Below are 19,110 nucleotides of genomic sequence, written 5' to 3'. Positions count from 1 at the left end.
AGGAAGTTCAGTCAGTTTTGTCTGCGACTGCGTTCAGATTTTTTTCTGCGCAGGTGCAATGTGTTTTGATGCGTTTTTTATGCACTTATAAAAAAATATTTAAATTAAAGGTTCACAAACAACATCTCCTAGCAACCATCAGTGAAAAACGCATTGCACCCGGACAATGGAATGCACCCGGAATGCATTTTTCACTGAAGCCCCATTCACTTCTAAGGGGCCAGGGCTGCGTGAAAAACGCAGAATATAGAACGTGCTGCGATTCTCACGGAAATCAGAACTGATGTATAAAAATGTATGTGCACAGACCCGTCGAAATGATTGGGTCTGGATTCAGTGTGGATGCTATGCATTCACTTTACGCATCGCATCGGCACGGAAAACTCAGTCGTGTGAAAGAGGCCTTAACGGAAAGATCTGCACCTGTTCCGCGTTTTTGACCTGCACCTGGTTTGGGCTCACAATCTGTGATGGAAACACTGAATGTGTAAGAGCAGCCTAAGGGCTTATTCACATGAGTGAGGTTTCTGTCCGGAAGCAATGCATGTCACAGAAAAAAACACATTGAACTTGTGTGCAAAACCATCAGTTCTTCCTGAACAGATCCTGAAACAATCCATGTCGTTCGCATGTCAATGGACTTTTTTTTATTTTGTACTTTGGTTGAATATTGTCGCTCTTTTTTCATTTTATCATACTGAAAATAAAATTAAAAGATTTAAAAAAAATTAACATTCCTTCTATTTTCCCTTTGTCATTTAATGTCATTAGTTTGGCCAGAGACACTTATGTCACAAAATAATCCCGACACTCTCCTTGATACCAAATACGGGTACTATGCCCGACCGACATCTACAGTCAAAAACAAAGAACGCCTTTCCCCTTTGGGAGAGGAGTGAGATCTGTAAATGCAAAGCACTGTTGTACAGGAATTGTTATATGTGGATGTCTAGGGGGTTAAATCTGTGGGTTGGGATTCTGCCAGAGTAAATTCTAAATCGCTATTCCTGAAGCTGGCCACAGATGGAATCGTTTATCCTCCATCCGATCACAATGTTGTACATTTTACCATTTCCCATATACTGTGCGGAAACTTCATATGCAACAATGGAAAAGAGGTAACGCACCTTGGACCACTTGCTTTCCTTGCACAGCAGGTCAGCATAGTGGTATGCTTTTAGCCAGTCTTGCTGGAAGGAATGGCACCACATCAGCTCCCAGTAACAGAGGTGGTGAATCTGCCTCCATTCCTGCTGGGCGGCAATGCACTGCTGGAAGGACGCTTGTGCCTGCACAACGAAAAAAGATAGAGCACCAAACTAAAGCATTTCATCTGACATAAAGACGCCTACACTGCAGGGATCCATAACCTGGAAGTCACATGAGAGCTGCATAATTAGGGACTGAAAAAGAAGGCTATTTGTTCTTTTAACCAAAAATAGCAAAATCACAAAAGTATGATTTTTAGGCCCCATGCACACGGCCGTTGTTTTGGTCCGCATCCGAGCCGCCATTTTGGTGGCTCGGTTGTGGACCCATTCACTTCAATGGGGCCGCAAAAGATGCGGACAGCCCTCCGTGTGCTGTCCGCATCTGTTGCTCCGTTCCATGGCCCCGCTAAAAAAATATAACATGTCCTATTCTTGTTCGTGCTTTGCGGAAAAGAATAAGCAGTTATATTAAAGGCTGTCCGTGCCGTTCCGCAAATTGTGGAACGTGCACGGACGCCATCCGTGTTTTACGGATCCGTGATTTGCCGACCGCAAAACACACCACGGTTGTGTGCATGAGGCCTTAAAGGGGTTGTCCGAGTTATGAAAAAATAATAATATAGCACTGAAAATCTGATAAATAACTGAGCTAAGCAAGTTTTATGCAAAAAACTAATTTCCCTGGTTCTTTTCTGGCCCTTTGTTTACTTGCAATAAAAACAATCTCTGCTCCTCCCCCTGCACTGCTAAGCGAGTCAATACAAGTACTGCCCTGAGTGACATGTCTGCCTAATGGGAGACTCAGCAGCATGTTGTATGTGTAGAACTACAAGTCCTAGCTGTACAATGACACTGCTAAGCGAGTCAATACAAGTACTGCCCTGAGTGACATGTCTGCCTAATGGGAGACTCAGCAGCATGTTGTATGTGTAGAACTACAAGTCCTAGCTGTACAATGACACTGCTAAGGGAGTGAATACAAGTACTGCCCTGAGTGACATGTCTGCCTGCTGCGAGACTCAGCAGCATGTTGTATGTGTAGAACTACAAGTCCCAGCTGTATAATGACACTGCTAAGCGAGTGAATACAAGTGCTGCCCTGAGTGACATGTCTGCCTGCTGGGAGACTCAGCAGCATGTTGTATGTGTAGGACTACAAGTCCCAGCTGTATAATGACACTGCTAAGCGAGTGAATACAAGTACTGCTCTGAGTGATATGTCTGCCTGATGGGAGACTCAGCAGCATGTTGTATGTGTAGGACTACAAGTCCCAGCTGTATAATGACACTGCTAAGGGAGTGAATACAAGAGATGCCCTGAATGACATGTCTGCCTGCTGGGAGACTCAGAAGCATGTTGTATGTGTAGAACTACAAGTCCCAGCTGTATAGAGACACTGCTAAGGGAGTGGATACAAGAGCTGCCCTGAGTGCTGGGAGACTCTGCAGCATGTTGTATGTGTAGCACTACAAGTCCCAGCTGTATCATGACACTGCTAATACACACAGGATCTTCCTCTACCTTCTTGTGTAATGTTCTCTCTAGTATGTCAGCTCCAGTGCCCAGCATTGTCTCCTCACTGCCTGCAGAGCTGTGCAGCTGAAGCGGTTAAGAATCCTAGCAGAGAGTAGACTGCAGTGAAGGGGGGGGGGGGGGGGGGGGGGCGTGGCCAGCACAGTGACATCTCGTTTACAGGCTTGTAAACGACCTTTATCAGAGCAGGGAGAGAAGCTGACATCACAGGTCATGTGACCCTCAGTGAAATCTGAGAAACCTGCCACTGGAGATAAAGTGAGTGAATTGGAAAGCTGTTACATTTGCCCAGTTAGGAACATAGAAAGAAAACAATAACTCGGACAACCCCTTTAAGTGTATGTTCACCTCTGAAAAGATATTGCCTTTTTGCAAGGGTATTTGACCTGTAATTAGATTACAAGAGATAGATGCACACGGTTGCTTTCCTGCCTTCTAATACAGAATTGTGCTGCCTTCTTCATAGCTCACATATCCGAGCAGCCCCTTGCTGCTTCCCTTTCTTGCAGAAGATTCTTTGCTAATTGTAATTCTATAAAAGTTTTTACACCTGGCACAAAACATGAACCTAAGAGCTCTCAGAATGAGAGGCCCAGCTGAAACGTTATGGGTCATCTTCAAATCAATTCAATGGTTTGACAATTTTTGAAAAACATACAAAAAAGTCAATAAAATCAGCACCAAAGTCCCGAGACCACCAGATGAACATCCGGAATACACAAGCTGCAGAAAGACCACTGCAGAGACACATATCTGTGGTGGACATGTCAGTCTGAAGCCTGCGATGCTGTGGTATTTCTGCTGTTGGTTTCTTTTAAAACATACATTATTGAAATTTAAAAAAGAAAGGGGAAAAAACACTAGTGGAAAAAAAATACCTGTTCAAAATTTCCTTTGAGTACATCTATCCGAGCCGCATAGAAGATAATTAAACAGCCCTGAGAAAAGAGGAATATTTCAATAAAGAGGTCATTTTGGCGATTTATATACCGTATCCTCACAGGTGCAGGTCGCCGTTACATACATTTGGGAATTTCTTGAGGTAGGGTTCAATGAGCGCTTCTGCTTCTTCAAGATTACCTTCTCCAGTACCTAGAAAGAGTTGTGTGTTCGTCACTAGCTCTATACACATCTTTAGTATTTTGTACTGACAATGAAGACTAGGATGGACGCGGCAAGCGATACGTCTTATCGCAGGTGTTGTATTCAGCGCACTATACATATTACATTGTGTAACTACAGAGGGGGCATATTAATTTCCCGCTAACTACTACATTTAAGTGCAAACCCAGCATTACCTACTGCAGGCATGCTCAACCGGCAGCCCTCCAGCTGTTGTAAAACTACAACTCCCACAATGCCCTGATGTAGGCTGATAGCTGTAGGCCAGGCATGCTCAACCGGCAGCCCTCCAGCTGTTGCAAAACTACAACTCCCATCATTTCCGGACAGCCTACTGCTATCAGCAGGGCATGGTGGGAGTTGTAGTTTTACAACAGCTGGAGGGCTGCAGGTTGAGCATCCCTGCTGTAGGCTGTTCAGGCATGCTGGGAGTTGTAGTTTGCAACAGCTGGAGTGCCGCAGGTTGAGCATGCCTGACCCACTGGATTGCTGCACGATGGGAACATTTTCTGGCAAGGTCAGCAGCACACCTTTTTACCAACATGTAGAAGATGAGGGCTGGAACCAAATAAAAAGTTCACCTGAGTTCCATGGACTACAGTCATATATAGTACGATCACAGAAAGATTTCAAATGTTCAAATACATATATATATGTAAAAAATATATTTTTTTTAAATTGGAATTTTGTAAAACTATCTTTTCAGTAAACCCAGATCACATTTAAATGCAAGACTGAATATATCCTGAGGGAACATAATAACAGGTAGGGGCAATGATGTGCAGCTAACTAAACATTAGTCCACCATATTTTTACAATAATTCATACAGTAGCATAGTTTTACAATTTGGCTGAACCTAGAACAGTTTAAAACGCTAGCATTCCCTTAGGCGTTTCTTTTAGAAGGGGCTGTCCTATGGAGAACATGGTTAACTCTAAAAAGGGGCTGTCTCATGAAGAATATTGCTTATAGCTAAATCTAGCCCATAATTGGAAAACAGTTTAAAAATATTCCAGGAATGTTAGTGTAGCGCCACCTGTTTTACTGAATAGCCTTCACCGTGTCCACCGCTGTAACTGTGAGAAGGTGGACACACACGCTTCGCCTTGCTTAACTCTCTGCTCCACCAAGTATGCGGCGGGATCTCTGGTGTAATGAGGCCGCTGCTTCTATAGCTGTAATGTCTTGCTGTTTGCCAGAGGATATGCTGGGCAAATACAGTTACAGCGAGGGTCCATTCACACGGCCGCAAAAAGGGTCTGCATCCGTTCCGCAATTTTGCGGAATAGGTGCGGACCCATTTAATTTCAAATTGGGCCGGAATGTGCTGTCCGCATTTACGGAACTGCACTTCCGGATCAGCAAAAAAATACGCACATTGCTGGTGTCCGTGTTTTACTGAGGTGGACACCTTAAAGTCTGACATTCCTGGAATATCTGGGGATATAAGCATTTTTTATTTAGCAAGTGCAAATATAAAAAATATGAGATGTATGCAACTATAAACAATATTCTTCATAGGACAGCCCCTTTAAGGAAAATGGCAGCTTACCAAGTATTAATGAGACATAGGTATGATAGAACAGGAGTGTGAGGGCACACAGGATGGCTCTTAGACTGGTCCCAGATGCTCCTTCTCTCAGCTGGAAAAGGCCCAGGGCCTGGTAAATACAGTGAAATGGTTATCACAGCAATGCTCACCACCGTTCTGTACCACCCGTGTACTGTATGCCATCTGCATATGTAACTGATCATATATGTTCGTGATTGCTACATGCAATATGTAAGATACACATTAACATGTGCTATAATTGACATCATATAAAATCACAAGATATTTGATATTTAGATCAACTTCAATAAGAAAAAGTAATAACATCGGCAGATCTACTTATGATTTAGTCTTTTACCAACCACTTGCAGTCCCTGGGTTATACCTATGGAGCATATTTTCTTAATACTCTATGTCAGGGGTCAGCAACCTCCGCCACTCCAGATGTTGTGAAACTACAATTCCCAGCATGCTCCATTCATTTCTATGGGAGTTCTGAGAAGAGCAGAGCAATTGTGCATGCTGGGAGTTGTAGTTTCACAACAGCTGGAGTGCCGGTTTCTGACCCCTGTTCTATGTTATATTCCTCTACTATTCCCAATAAAGGTCCATCTGTGTGATACCAGTTGGGGGTGAGCCCCCAGCCCCATTGGACACTGGCAGCACTGGTTGGATAGAGGCAGACTGTGTAGAAACGCAGCCCAACCGGTAACACCCAGTTGGCAGTTCATCAAACTTCTAGTAGGAATAATAGTGGAATGCCACAACAGAGTAATAAGAAAAGATGCTCCAGAGTTACAAGATGGGAAAGGCAAGTAGGAGAGGTGACAGGTCCTCTGTAATAGTTACTTTAGGTCCCAGATACCAGAAAAAGAACTGTTACCCTGTTTCCAGAAAAACCAATGAATTCCAGCAACCTGAGAATCCTTGAAGGTAAGAGAGAAAGCATCTGGAAAAAACAAAATATGGAGATCAAGAAGTGCGAACAGTGCGAAGCAAATATATACGACAGGAACATTAAGACAAGCTTAGGCTACTTTCACACTAGCGTTCGATCGGATCCGTTCTGAACGGATCCGATCATAATAATGCAGACGGAGGCTCCGTTCAGAACGGATCCGTCTGCATTATTTTAGCATATAACAGCTAAGTGTGAAAGTAGCCTGAGCGGATCCGTCCAGACTTTCAATGTAAAGTCAATGGGGGACGGATCCGCCTGAAGATTGAGCCATATTGTGGCATCTTCAAACGGATCCGTCCCCATTGACTTACATTGTAAGTCTGGACGGATCCGCAGGGATCCGCACGCCTCCGCACGGCCAGGCGGACACCCGAACGCTGCAAGCAGCGTTCAGCTGTCCGCCTGTCCGTGCGGAGGCGAGCTGAGCGGAGGCTGAACGCCGCCAGACTGATGCAGTCTGAGCGGATCCGCATCCATTCAGACTGCATCAGGGCTGGACGGAAGCGTTCGGGTCCGCTCGTGAGCCCCTTCAAACGGAGCTCACGAGCGGACCGACGAACGCTAGTGTGAAAGTAGCCTTATGTGGAGGATTTAAAGAGGAACTGCATGCCCAGATGTAAGGGTACCTAATGAATGGGTATGAAGCAGTTCAGTGGGGAAAGTTACTCATAGCTGTAACGAGAGCTTGGTTTTTGTGGGAGAAATTGTACTTTCTAATGGCGCCATTTAATTTTGCATTGAATGTAGCGGGCAGAAAAAAATAAATATAAAAAATTGTGTGGAATTGGAAAAAAAGGCAATTCTGCCATAGTTTTATGGGTTTGGTTTTTCTGGTGTTCCGTATGTGGTAAAACCGACCTGTGACCTCCATTCTCTGGGTCAGTCCACTTACAGCGATACCACATTTATGTAGTTTCTCTCATGTTTTAATATTTAAAAATCATGAAAAAAAATGATAATTTTGAAAAAATGTATTTCTTCACTTCAATGCCATATTCTGATATTCTGACCTGTTTTAATTATTCATCGTTAAGTGTATGGAGCTGTGCGGGGGCTCATTTTTTGAGGGGCAATCTATAGTGTTTATTGATACAATTTTGGGGTGACTTTCTTTCATTGATTTATTTATTTTTTGTGGGGGGTAAGGGGAGTGAAGCGAAAAAACAAACAAATCGGCCATTTTTATTTTTCCCTCCCCAATACAGCATTCATCCCACTGGATAAGTACCGTATGTTTATATTTTAATTGGATGTTTTGGGATGTGGCGGTGCAAATGATCTTTATTTTTTTTACTGTTTATTCTTATTATGGGATAGAGCCCCTCTTGGAGACCTCAACATACGATCTTTAGTTCACTTGAACTGTGATTTAAAACAGTAGAGTATTGCCAGATCATTATATTCCTATTGAGCCCTGTCACCTGCGGGGCTCAATAGGAACTACCCCTTTATTAGCCAGGCTATTAGAGAGAATGAATGGCTTCCCTGATCTCCATGAGGGGACAAGGGGAGCCTTTTGGGCCCTGGAAGCGCAGCACTCCCGGGAAAAGCCACCTCAGATGCCATGGTCACAACTGACCATGGCATCTGGGCAGGCACCATCTTTAAAGACCCAGTCGTCGTTAGTCATGAAGGCGTTAAACATCTATTTAGAATACAGGGTTCTTGCATTTGGCAACATTTCTGTGGCGTGGTTTATCCCACTACATGTAATAGATCACGTGTTAAGACGTTTGGTACTGCCATCTGTAAGTTGAGGCTTCTTTTAACCACAATGCAGTATTAAAGGGTTCATTTCATGAGACAACCCCTATGTGTTCTATTCGAGTATATGGACATCAGAGAGGTTTTCATTCTGAAGGGCTCAAGCTGCTTTCGAATGGTCACCATGTAATACTGTTTCTCCTGCTATGGTCGCTGCACTGGAATGCCTGGCTGGTATGACTTCCCTCAGCAACGCACCTATTTCCCAGGGTTGCCTGAGGCAGTGCCAGGGGCTGAATACTAAGGCTGACAAGACATCTTTATTTAAATAAATAAATAAAAGCAGAGAGATAATTAGGGTCCATTCGCACGTCCGCAAAATGGGTCCGCATCCGTTCCGCAATTTTGTGGAACGGGTGCAGACCCATTCATTTTCAATAGGGCCGGAATGTGCTGTCCGCATCTGCATTTGCGGATCCGCACTTAAGCATCTGTGCTTCCGTTTCCGCAAAAAAATAGAACATGTCCTATTCTTGTCCGACAAGATTAGGCATTTTCTATTATAGTGCCGGTGATGTGCGGTCCACAAATTGCGGAATGCACATTGCGAGTGTCCGTGTTTTGTGGATCCGCAAAACACTTACGGACGTGTGAATGGACCCTTAAAAGGTGTTTTCCAGGGTCCTGACATCGGTGAGCTATCCTCAGAATAGGTCATTAAGTTTGTTCTGTCGCAGCTAGGGTTGGATGATATGAAAAATATTCCCACGATAACGATATTAAGATCTTAATTTATCGCGATAACGATATACATCGTGATAACTGCCTATTTAGAAGAAAAAAAACACTTGGGACTACAAGGAGACGTTACACTGTATGGGGGCAGCCACAAGGAGACGTTACACTGTATGGGGGCAGCCACAAGGAGACGTTACACTGTATGGGGGCAGCCACAAGGAGACGTTACACTGTATGGGGGCAGCCACAAGGAGACGTTACACTGTATGAGGACAGCCAGGCAGCCACAAGGAGACGTTACACTGTATGGGGGCAGCCACAAGGAGACGTTACACTGTATGGGGGCAGCCACAAGGAGACGTTACACTGTATGGGGGCAGCCACAAGGAGACGTTACACTGTATGGGGGCAGCCACAAGGAGACGTTACACTGTATGGGGGCAGCCACAAGGAGACACTACTGTATGGAGGGCACAAGGAGACACTACTGTATGGAGGGCACAAGGAGACACTACTGTATGGAGGGCACAAGGAGACACTACTGTATGGAGGGCACAAGGAGACACTACTGTATGGAGGGCACAAGGAGACACTACTGTATGGAGGGCACAAGGAGACGTTATACTGTATGGGGGCAGCCACAAGGAGACGTTATACTGTACGGGGGCAGCCACAAGGAGACGTTATACTGTACGGGAATAGCCACAAGGAGACGTTATACTGTATGGGGGCAGCCACAAGGAGACGTTATACTGTATGGGGGCAGCCACAAGGAGACGTTACACTGTAAGGGGGCAGCCACAAGGAGACGTTACACTGTATGGGGGCAGCCACAAGGAGACACTACTGTATGGAGGGCACAAGGAGACACTACTGTATGGAGGGCACAAGGAGACACTACTGTATGGAGGGCACAAGGAGACGTTACTGTATGGGGGCAGCCACAAGGAGACGTTATACTGTATGGGGGCAGCCACAAGGAGACGTTATACTGTATGGGGGCAGCCACAAGGAGACGTTACACTGTAAGGGGGCAGCCACAAGGAGACGTTACACTGTATGGGGGCAGCCACAAGGAGACACTACTGTATGGAGGGCACAAGGAGACACTACTGTATGGAGGGCACAAGGAGACACTACTGTATGGAGGGCACAAGGAGACGTTACTGTATGGGGGCAGCCACAAGGAGACGTTATACTGTATGGGGGCAGCCACAAGGAGACGTTATACTGTATGGGGGCAGCCACAAGGAGACGTTACACTGTAAGGGGGCAGCCACAAGGAGACGTTACTGGGGGGGCAGCCACAAGGGAGAACTACTAACTGTATGGGGGCACCACAGGAGACGTTATCTGTATGGGGGCAACACAGGAGACGTTAACTGTATGGGGGCAGCCACAAGGAGACGTTATACTGTATGGGGCAGCCACAAGGAGACGTTATACTGTATGGGGCAGCCCACAAGGAGACGTTATACTGTATGGGGCAGCCACAAGGAGACGTTATAACTGTATGGGGGCAGCCACAAGGAGACGTTATACTGTATGGGGGCAGCCACAAGGAGACGTTATACTGTATGGGGGCAGCCACAAGGAGACGTTATACTGTATGGGGGCAGCCACAAGGGAGACGTTATACTGTATGGGGGCAGCCACAAGGAGACGTTATACTGTATGGGGGCAGCCACAAGGAGACGTTACACTGTAAGGGGGCAGCCACAAGGAGACGTTACACTGTATGGGGGCAGCCACAAGGAGACACTACTGTATGGAGGGCACAAGGAGACACTACTGTATGGAGGGCACAAGGAGACACTACTGTATGGAGGGCACAAGGAGACGTTACTGTATGGGGGCAGCCACAAGGAGACGTTATACTGTATGGGGGCAGCCACAAGGAGACGTTATACTGTATGGGGGCAGCCACAAGGAGACGTTACACTGTAAGGGGGCAGCCACAAGGAGACGTTACACTGTATGGGGGCAGCCACAAGGAGACACTACTGTATGGAGGGCACAAGGAGACACTACTGTATGGAGGGCACAAGGAGACACTACTGTATGGAGGGCACAAGGAGACGTTATACTGTATGGGGGCAGCCACAAGGAGACGTTATACTGTATGGGGGCAGCCACAAGGAGACGTTATACTGTACGGGAATAGCCACAAGGAGACGTTATACTGTATGGGGGCAGCCACAAGGAGACGTTATACTGTATGGGGGCAGCCACAAGGAGACGTTACACTGTATGGGGGCAGCCACAAGGAGACACTACTGTATGGAGGGCACAAGGAGACACTACTGTATGGAGGGCACAAGGAGACACTACTGTATGGAGGGCACAAGGAGACGTTATACTGTATGGGGGCAGCCACAAGGAGACGTTATACTGTATGGGGGCAGCCACAAGGAGACGTTATACTGTATGGGGGCAGCCACAAGGAGACGTTACACTGTAAGGGGGCAGCCACAAGGAGACGTTACACTGTATGGGGGCAGCCACAAGGAGACACTACTGTATGGAGGGCACAAGGAGACACTACTGTATGGAGGGCACAAGGAGACACTACTGTATGGAGGGCACAAGGAGACGTTACTGTATGGGGGCAGCCACAAGGAGACGTTATACTGTATGGGGGCAGCCACAAGGAGACGTTATACTGTATGGGGGCAGCCACAAGGAGACGTTATACTGTATGGGGGCAGCCACAAGGAGACGTTATACTGTACGGGAATAGCCACAAGGAGACACTACTGTATGGGGGCAGCCACAAGGAGACGTTATACTGTATGGGGGCAGCCACAAGGAGACGTTATACTGTATGGGGGCAACCACAAGGAGACGTTATACTGTAAGGGGGCAGCCACAAGGAGACGTTACACTGTATGGGGGCAGCCACAAGGAGACGTTACACTGTATGGGGGCAACCACAAGGAGACGTTATACTGTATGAGGACAGCCAGGCAGCCACAAGGAGATGTTAATTGTTATACTTTTATATGTCCTTTTTCACCATTTCGGGTATCTGTAACTAGTCGATTGACTTCTAGTAACATTACAGGGTTAATTCTGTACCAGAATGAGTGGTAGCTGCTGAGGGCAGCAATTGGTATAGAATCATGCTGGGGCGGACGCAGATTTTGAAGCGGTCAGCGCACATTACTGCTTCTATGACATCACAAAATACTGCGGCAATTAGGAAACAGCGATATCGCAGTTTTTTTAAATACCGCGGTATATCATAATACCGGTATATCGCCCAACCCTAGTCCCAGCACAGGGAGATTTATTTCAGTATCATTACAGATCACTGCTAGTGTTGAGCGAACTTGTGTTTTAAGTTCGGCATCTAAAGTTCGGGTTATTGAAGAATCGCGTTATGGATTCCGCTACCACAGACCATTAAGGAATTTAGAATCAATAACGCAATTCTTGGATAAACCGAACTCGAACTTTAGACGCCGAAAAACACAAGTTCGCTCAACACTAATCACTGCTCTATTTCTGTAGTTATTAGTTAGGTTATAGCACAATCTAGCGGTCTTAAAAATGTACTACACGTTGTTTGTCTGTTAATAAAGATTATTGTATTGTTGGGAGGTGCAAAGCATTGTGGGAGTGTAGTGCATTCTGGGAAAGAGAAGCCCCGTCTCCATGTTACAGGACGTCAGCAGAGCGGTCTCCTGCATATCTTCTTCTTAAATTCCACCATCCTTTTGCAAATATATCTGGTAAGACATAGGCCTTTGTTTCAGGGACAGTGTGTTATGCAGAGCTGTTCAAGTAGTTGTAACTGTTAGATGCTAGACATGCAATCCATGTATAGGCAGCCATTTTGGACATATGCTCAGTGTTAATGCAATGTTATAATACATGCTGTTCTATGCTTTCTGCTGACACATGTTATGCCTTATACTTATACAAGCCATTTGTATTCTTGTAGTTTTACCAATTGACAATCCTGTTGACCAATAAACAAGTTAGACTACGGAAAACAGTCCTCTTATTTGGAAGACAGGAATGGTTTATGCTGAATGTCAGACTGCACACTGAACATGTATGAAGACAGAACAAATATCCAGTCGGTGAGGTTCTGACACCCAGCATCCCCAGTGAACAGCTGTTCCCTGCAGGGTGTGATGATGGAAGTAGCACTATGAATTGAACAGGAAGAGCGCCATTCAAAGTATACTGGCCATGCCGGGTTACTGCAGCTCAGCTCCCACTGAAGTAAATAAGAACTAACCTGCAATAACACAGCATGGCCACTACACTTTGAATGGAGCCGTTTTTCCTCTTCAATTCATAGTGCTACTTCCAGCATCACAGGCTGCAGGGAGCAGCTTTATGTGGGGGTGCAGGGTGTCAGACCCTCACTGATCAGATATTTTTGACCTATCCTGAGGATAGAACATCTTAATCAGGAGCCTTTAAAAAGCCCATTTAATCAAATCTGCCACTGCTGTGGTCGCATTGTGCTGCACTCACTAAAGCCTCATTCACACGTCAGTGTTTCACAGACATGTGCTGTACGTGTTCTCCATGGACAGCACACGTCCCCATTCATTTTAATGTGTGTATTCACACATCAGTGTTTTAGCGAGGTCCGTGGATTCGTGTTTTTAGCACGGATGTATCCGTCACGCCCATTATAGTCTATGGGTCCATGAAAACCACAGATGCCATCCATGCTTTACTGATCATTAAGAAGAGATTCTTTGAAAATAATTTTTCAGCTGTTCAGTGTCAGTGAAACACTGATGCAACACGGACAGCAAAAAACGGACACACGGACCCAACACGGATCCTTCACAGATGCATCACTGACCACCTGCTCACGGATTTGAGCACGGGCGTGTGCATGAGAATTAAGATGAAGGTGATGCCACTGTGCTTGTCTGATTAAAACAGGATCATATTCTGGTACTAGAAAAGTGTTTTAAACATACTCTGCCTTCATTTTTTTCCAATCCAAAAACCAAACTATATCAACAGCATTTGTAGCATATGGTATATAACAACATCCCTACAAATAGAGGAAGACAGTAGTCAAAAAGTTGGTAAAATACTCACCAAATTAAAGGCCCCTATGCCTAGTTTAACACCACCTTCAAACTGATGTTGGGTTTCACTTGAGTTCTTGTTTTGGGTCATTGCTGAAAGGACTTGATGGCATTCCCTACAGGATGCAATCGGCAAAGAATGTGTTAGCAATTAAAACACCAAAAGAAGGGGGGGGAGTCAAGAAAAATAAAACCCGGAAAATGGAAGAAATGTAGTAGAAAACAACTTACTTATAGATTTGATAACTTGTCCTGATTTTGAGTCCACCTTTGATAAAGTTGATCATGTTTTCATCCTGCAAGAATGTCATGTTCATTTAAAAAAAAAAATCTATTTTTACTTTTACCTAAAGCAAACCTACCAAAAGGAAACTCTCTTCCTTACTGTAAGGCGTAGAAACCAGACCCTAATGATTATGGTGTATACATCTCCAATCTTAGAATTCTAGCCATAAAGCCTTGTTCTGCCCAGCAGGGTTAGAAAATGATTCTACTTCATTCTGCCAGGGTCAGGGTAATTCTGAAGTGTTTAGTGTGGTTATAGCACCATCTAGAGGTCTTAAATTGTATTACACTTTTTGCCTGTTACAAATGCTACTGCATTGTGGGCAGTGCACTGCATCTTGGGAAAGAGAAGTCTCCAGGACACATCAGCAGAGCTGTCCTTTTGCATATCTCCTTCTCAAACTCCACCATCCTTGTAAAAGCATATCTGGTGAGAGATCTACCTTTGTTTCAGGGATATTGTGTGTTGCAGAGCTGTTAAGCTAGTTGTAATTGTTTCTCAGGGAGTTGTTATTACTGTTAGCTAGCCATGCAATCTTATGAACAGGCAGCCATTTTATCACGTGCTTCAGTGTTAATGTAATGTTATAGTACATGCCACGCTATGCTTAATACTTATACATGTTATTTGTATTCTTGTAGTTTTACCAAACAATCCTGTTTTACAAATCAATCAATCGTATATAATCAATTCATCACATATGTACGACTTGTTGACCAATAAACAAGTTAGTTAGACTACAAAGAACAGTCCTCCTATTTGGAAGACAGGAATGGCTTATGCTGAACGTGTATGAAGACAGAACAAGCCTGTTGTATGATGCCACCACGCTGTCCTCTGCAAGCTATCACCCTCCTTTGTGTCGCCACTCTGCTGCCTCCTGTATGCAGATTGTGCAAAAATACATTGAGCTCTAGAAAATGTTTTAGGCCTGATTCACACAACTGTGCCCATGGGGTGGCTGCGTCTCCTGCACCGACAGCAGCTCCACTGACGCAAACTGACTACATTATAGTGATTTGTGATCCAGTCAGTTCCTATCGGACTGTGGATCTATTGTACTGTACTCAGATCATCCCTTCTGTACAATACAACAGACCTGCAATCAGATAGGAACGGTATAATAAATCACTTTGATCCAGTGAGTTTGTGTCAGGAGAGTCGCGGTCGGTCTGGGAGATGCAGCAGTGTACAGCTGTGGACCTTATTGGTGATTTCTTTTATTTTGGATATTTATAATGTACCCATAAGCAACAAACTGTTTTTCTTTTATGCAGTTTTGATGAACTCAAATACAATTTATATGTAAAACTGCCCATTTAGAGAAAGCTCTGCCTCAATAGTTACAGTTAGCACTATGTACTGTAATAGTATTTCACCAATGTAACAAGTCAGTTTATGAAATTTCTTTCCTTATAGATATTCCAAGATCAACTGTGAGTGGTATTACTACAAAGTGGACGCATTTAGGAACCACAGCTATGACGTGGCAGACTATGTAACGTTTTAGAGCTGGGTAGATGGGCAGAGCTAAGGCACATAGTATAGAAAAGTCGCCAATTGACTCTGCGGACTCAACTGTAGTTTTAAATCTACATTAGGACAAAAACTGTGCGCCAGCAGCTTCACGGCATGGGTTTCCATGGCTAAACAGCTCCAAGCAAGCCTTCCATCATCAAGCACAATGCCAAGCTTCAGTAGGAGTGGTGTAAAGCTCGCCACAACTGGATTTTGGAGCAGTGGAAACATGTTTTGTGGAGTGATGAATCACATAACTATCTGGCATTCTGATGGATGAGTTTGGGTTTTGCAAATGCCAGGAGAACTTTACTTGTCTGTGTTGTAAAAACACAAAATGCAATCGCACACTGCAACCAGCACTCTGCCCTGCCTTTATGCTGGATGTTGAATGAGGCATTGGTGCACATTTTGGCCAAAGCGTAATAAGCCACTCACCACGTCAAGGTCGCCTTCAATGAGTGGTCCCTAACACTAGTTCCTACCTTTTATGGGCCATGACAGCCACATAAAGTCCAGGGAGCGCAGGCACAGCATGCACGCCAAGCACACTCTGCTTTTAACCCCGTCCGGTGCCATTACAGCTTTCATCAAATCCAGGGATGCAAGTACTCACATGCATGCTGAGCCCACTTTATACTTCTCCTGGAGCCTAATGGCTACTGGTAGGTGCTATATTATATATTATATAATATATATTATACTGACTTTAAAACCAGCCTCCAGGGGGCAGATTAACTGGAGTGCTGGCTGCAGTGTGCGATCGCATTTTGTGTTTTTACATTCTGATGGATGAGTTTGGGTTTTGCAAATGCCAGGAGAACTTTACTTGTCTGTGTTGTGCCAACTGTAAAGTTTGGTGGAGGAGGGATAATACTATAGGGTTATTTTTAAGCCCTTTAGTTCCAGTGAAGGAAATCTTAAGGGTACTTTCACACTAGCGTTATTCTTTTCCGGCACTGGACTCCGTCACAGGGGCTCTATACTGTAAAAGAACTGATCAGTTTTATCCCCATGCATTCTGAATGGAGAGAAATCCGTTCAGGATGTCTTCAGTTCAGTCATTTTGACTGATCAGCCAAAAGATAAAACCGCAGCATGGTACCGTTTTATCTCCGGAATACTTGCCTGAATGCCGGATCCAGCATTTTTTTCCATAGGAATGTATTAGTGCCGGATCCGGCATTCAAAATACCAGAATGCTGGATCCGTCCTTCCAGTCTACGCAGATCGGTAAAAATGTGTAAAAAAAAATAAAAAATCAAAACAAACAGACGGATCCGTTCTTGCAATGCATTTGGAAGACAGATCAGGATCCTGATCAGTCTTAAAATGCAATCAGTTGGCATATGTTTGTTTCGGCGACAGAACTGCCTGCTGGATTCCTCTGCCGCAAGTGTGTAGGTAGCCTAAAGAGAATTCGTCACCCTGATTTTGGACTTTTATCTGCGGTAATACACGAGTCCAGATCACTTTATTATGTGCCATGCCAACATAATGGACAACGGGGTGATAGGGGGCAGTAAAAAAATAAAAAGTAACGATCCTGCTCCTTATCTGCAGTAGGACTCCTGTATTACTGCACATAACAGTCCAAGATCGTGGTGACAGATTCCCTTTAATGCTTCAGCATACCAAGACATTTAGGGCAATTGTATGCTTCCATCTTTGTATGAACAGTTTGGGGAAGGCCCTTCTCCGTTCCAGCATGACTGTGCCCCAGTGCCCAAAACAAGATCCATAAAGGCATGGTTGGGTAAAAAACCATGGAAAAAACATACCGGTGTAGTGTGTAGGCATCCCAATACTCTTGTCCATATAGTGTACCTTTACAGTTCCAGAATGTATCCTCGTTGCTGCTGTTTGCACTACTGTGTGATACATCTTCTATTTGGACATCATCATTACTGGCTGGCCTGCTTTCCCGAGGTCATATTGGAGGACACCAGCATGCCATGATTGTGCTGCTTGCTCATATAACATGTCGGCACGTGTGAGCGTAGAGAGATGTGGCAGGAAGCCAACCAACAGCAAGTATATATGAGAATTGGAGTTTTGGGCAATTTTATTTCCCTAGAAAACTCATTTAAATAAACATTACATTAGTCCCATGACCTATTCTGTTCTTTTTCAGTAAGAAATCATTTTATTAAACTAGTGTAGTATTATATAATATAGTAATATATATATACACACACACTAGTATTATAACTATAACCAGTATCACTCATTACCTGCACAAATGTCAAAGCTGCCTTCTGCAGGAGGCACTCGGCATAGCAGATCTCAGCATGCATCTCCTCTGAGGGAAAAACAAATTGGGGTCAAATAATGTGAAGGACATGGGTTCAGGCATCTGCTACAACACGAGTGCTGAAATTGGATTCAGCCTTAAGCCTCATGCAGACGTTCGTGGAACACTGAGTTACTGGACTGGCATTGCAGGAGCGTACAATGTCATTGGTTGCTACAACGCTCCTGTAATGCCAGTCCGGTATCTCACAGACTGTGTTCTGCGGAAGTCTACATGAGGCTTTAAGGTCGTATAAAAGAAAAGAAGAACAAAAATAATCAATCATTCTCTAATGGCCTGGAAATAGAATTTTTACTAAATGCACACAAATCATCTACTTTTCCAATGGCCAAGACTTGCACCTCTTTTACCCTTGCTGATTTTTCGCTAACATAGGAAAGCTCATTAGCGATCATCTTGCAGCGTAATACTGCCCCAGACTGCTCAATAAACGAGCAAACCCTATTTAATCGGTCAATCCAAATCTTTTGACACGTTAAATTATCGTTTGCAGGCGGCAGATGGTGGGGCCTAATAATGATCTGCTGCCGGCAAACCACTATACAGCATGGGGACAAGCGATGGCATAGCCACCCCTCCTCCCCATGCTGTGGAGGAGATTGCTGCATGTAATAGCAGCAGTCTCCTCCGTTAGCCAGCAGGCGATTGCCGGGAGGGAACGCTTCCCTCCTGACAATAGTCTGCCACATCGCGCTGTGTAATACAGCCTTTACAAATACTGTTCAATCAAATTTCTTAAAAGGTGTTATACTAACAAATAAACTGATCCCCTATCCTCTCCCTGTTCTCACAATTGGTGGGGGTCACACAGAATGGATTTCACCAACAGGACTCTCTTTGCATGAATGGAGTGGCGGTTGAGCAGGCAAACTCCCACTCCAGTCACCTTTATGGGACTGCTGAAGACAAGCCAAATACAGCTCTCGACTATCTCCAATGGTTCCAAATAGAGGAATGGAGTAGCAGCATGCATGCTTAAAGGGAACCTGTCACCGGGATTTTGTGTATAGAGCTGAGGAGATGGGTTTCTAGAATGCCGCTAGCACATCCGCAATACCCACTCCCCATAGCTCTGTGTGCTTTTATTGTGTAAAAAAATAATA

The 19,110-nt window shown here is 44.7% G+C and overlaps 1 protein-coding gene across 1 annotated transcript in view; it reads right to left on the bottom strand.

Annotated features, from left to right (window-relative positions):
* TTC39B (tetratricopeptide repeat domain 39B) overlaps positions 1-19,110 on the bottom strand; it is a 106,637-nt gene that overhangs the window by 11,773 nt on the left and 75,754 nt on the right. Inside the window, exons 6-13 of the mRNA XM_044272250.1 lie at positions 17,928-17,995; positions 14,121-14,185; positions 13,900-14,005; positions 6,304-6,369; positions 5,421-5,529; positions 3,770-3,837; positions 3,624-3,683; positions 1,128-1,289 (exon numbers count right to left, since the gene is read on the bottom strand). Of these exons, the coding sequence (XP_044128185.1) occupies positions 1,128-1,289; positions 3,624-3,683; positions 3,770-3,837; positions 5,421-5,529; positions 6,304-6,369; positions 13,900-14,005; positions 14,121-14,185; positions 17,928-17,995 (704 nt within the window). The remainder of the gene's footprint in view (positions 1-1,127; positions 1,290-3,623; positions 3,684-3,769; positions 3,838-5,420; positions 5,530-6,303; positions 6,370-13,899; positions 14,006-14,120; positions 14,186-17,927; positions 17,996-19,110) is intronic.

This window comes from Bufo gargarizans, chromosome 1, assembly GCF_014858855.1.
Source record: "Bufo gargarizans isolate SCDJY-AF-19 chromosome 1, ASM1485885v1, whole genome shotgun sequence".
Lineage (NCBI taxonomy): Eukaryota > Metazoa > Chordata > Amphibia > Anura > Bufonidae > Bufo > Bufo gargarizans.
Note: the sequence above shows the minus strand (reverse complement) of the source record. Positions and strands in the feature narration are given on the sequence as shown.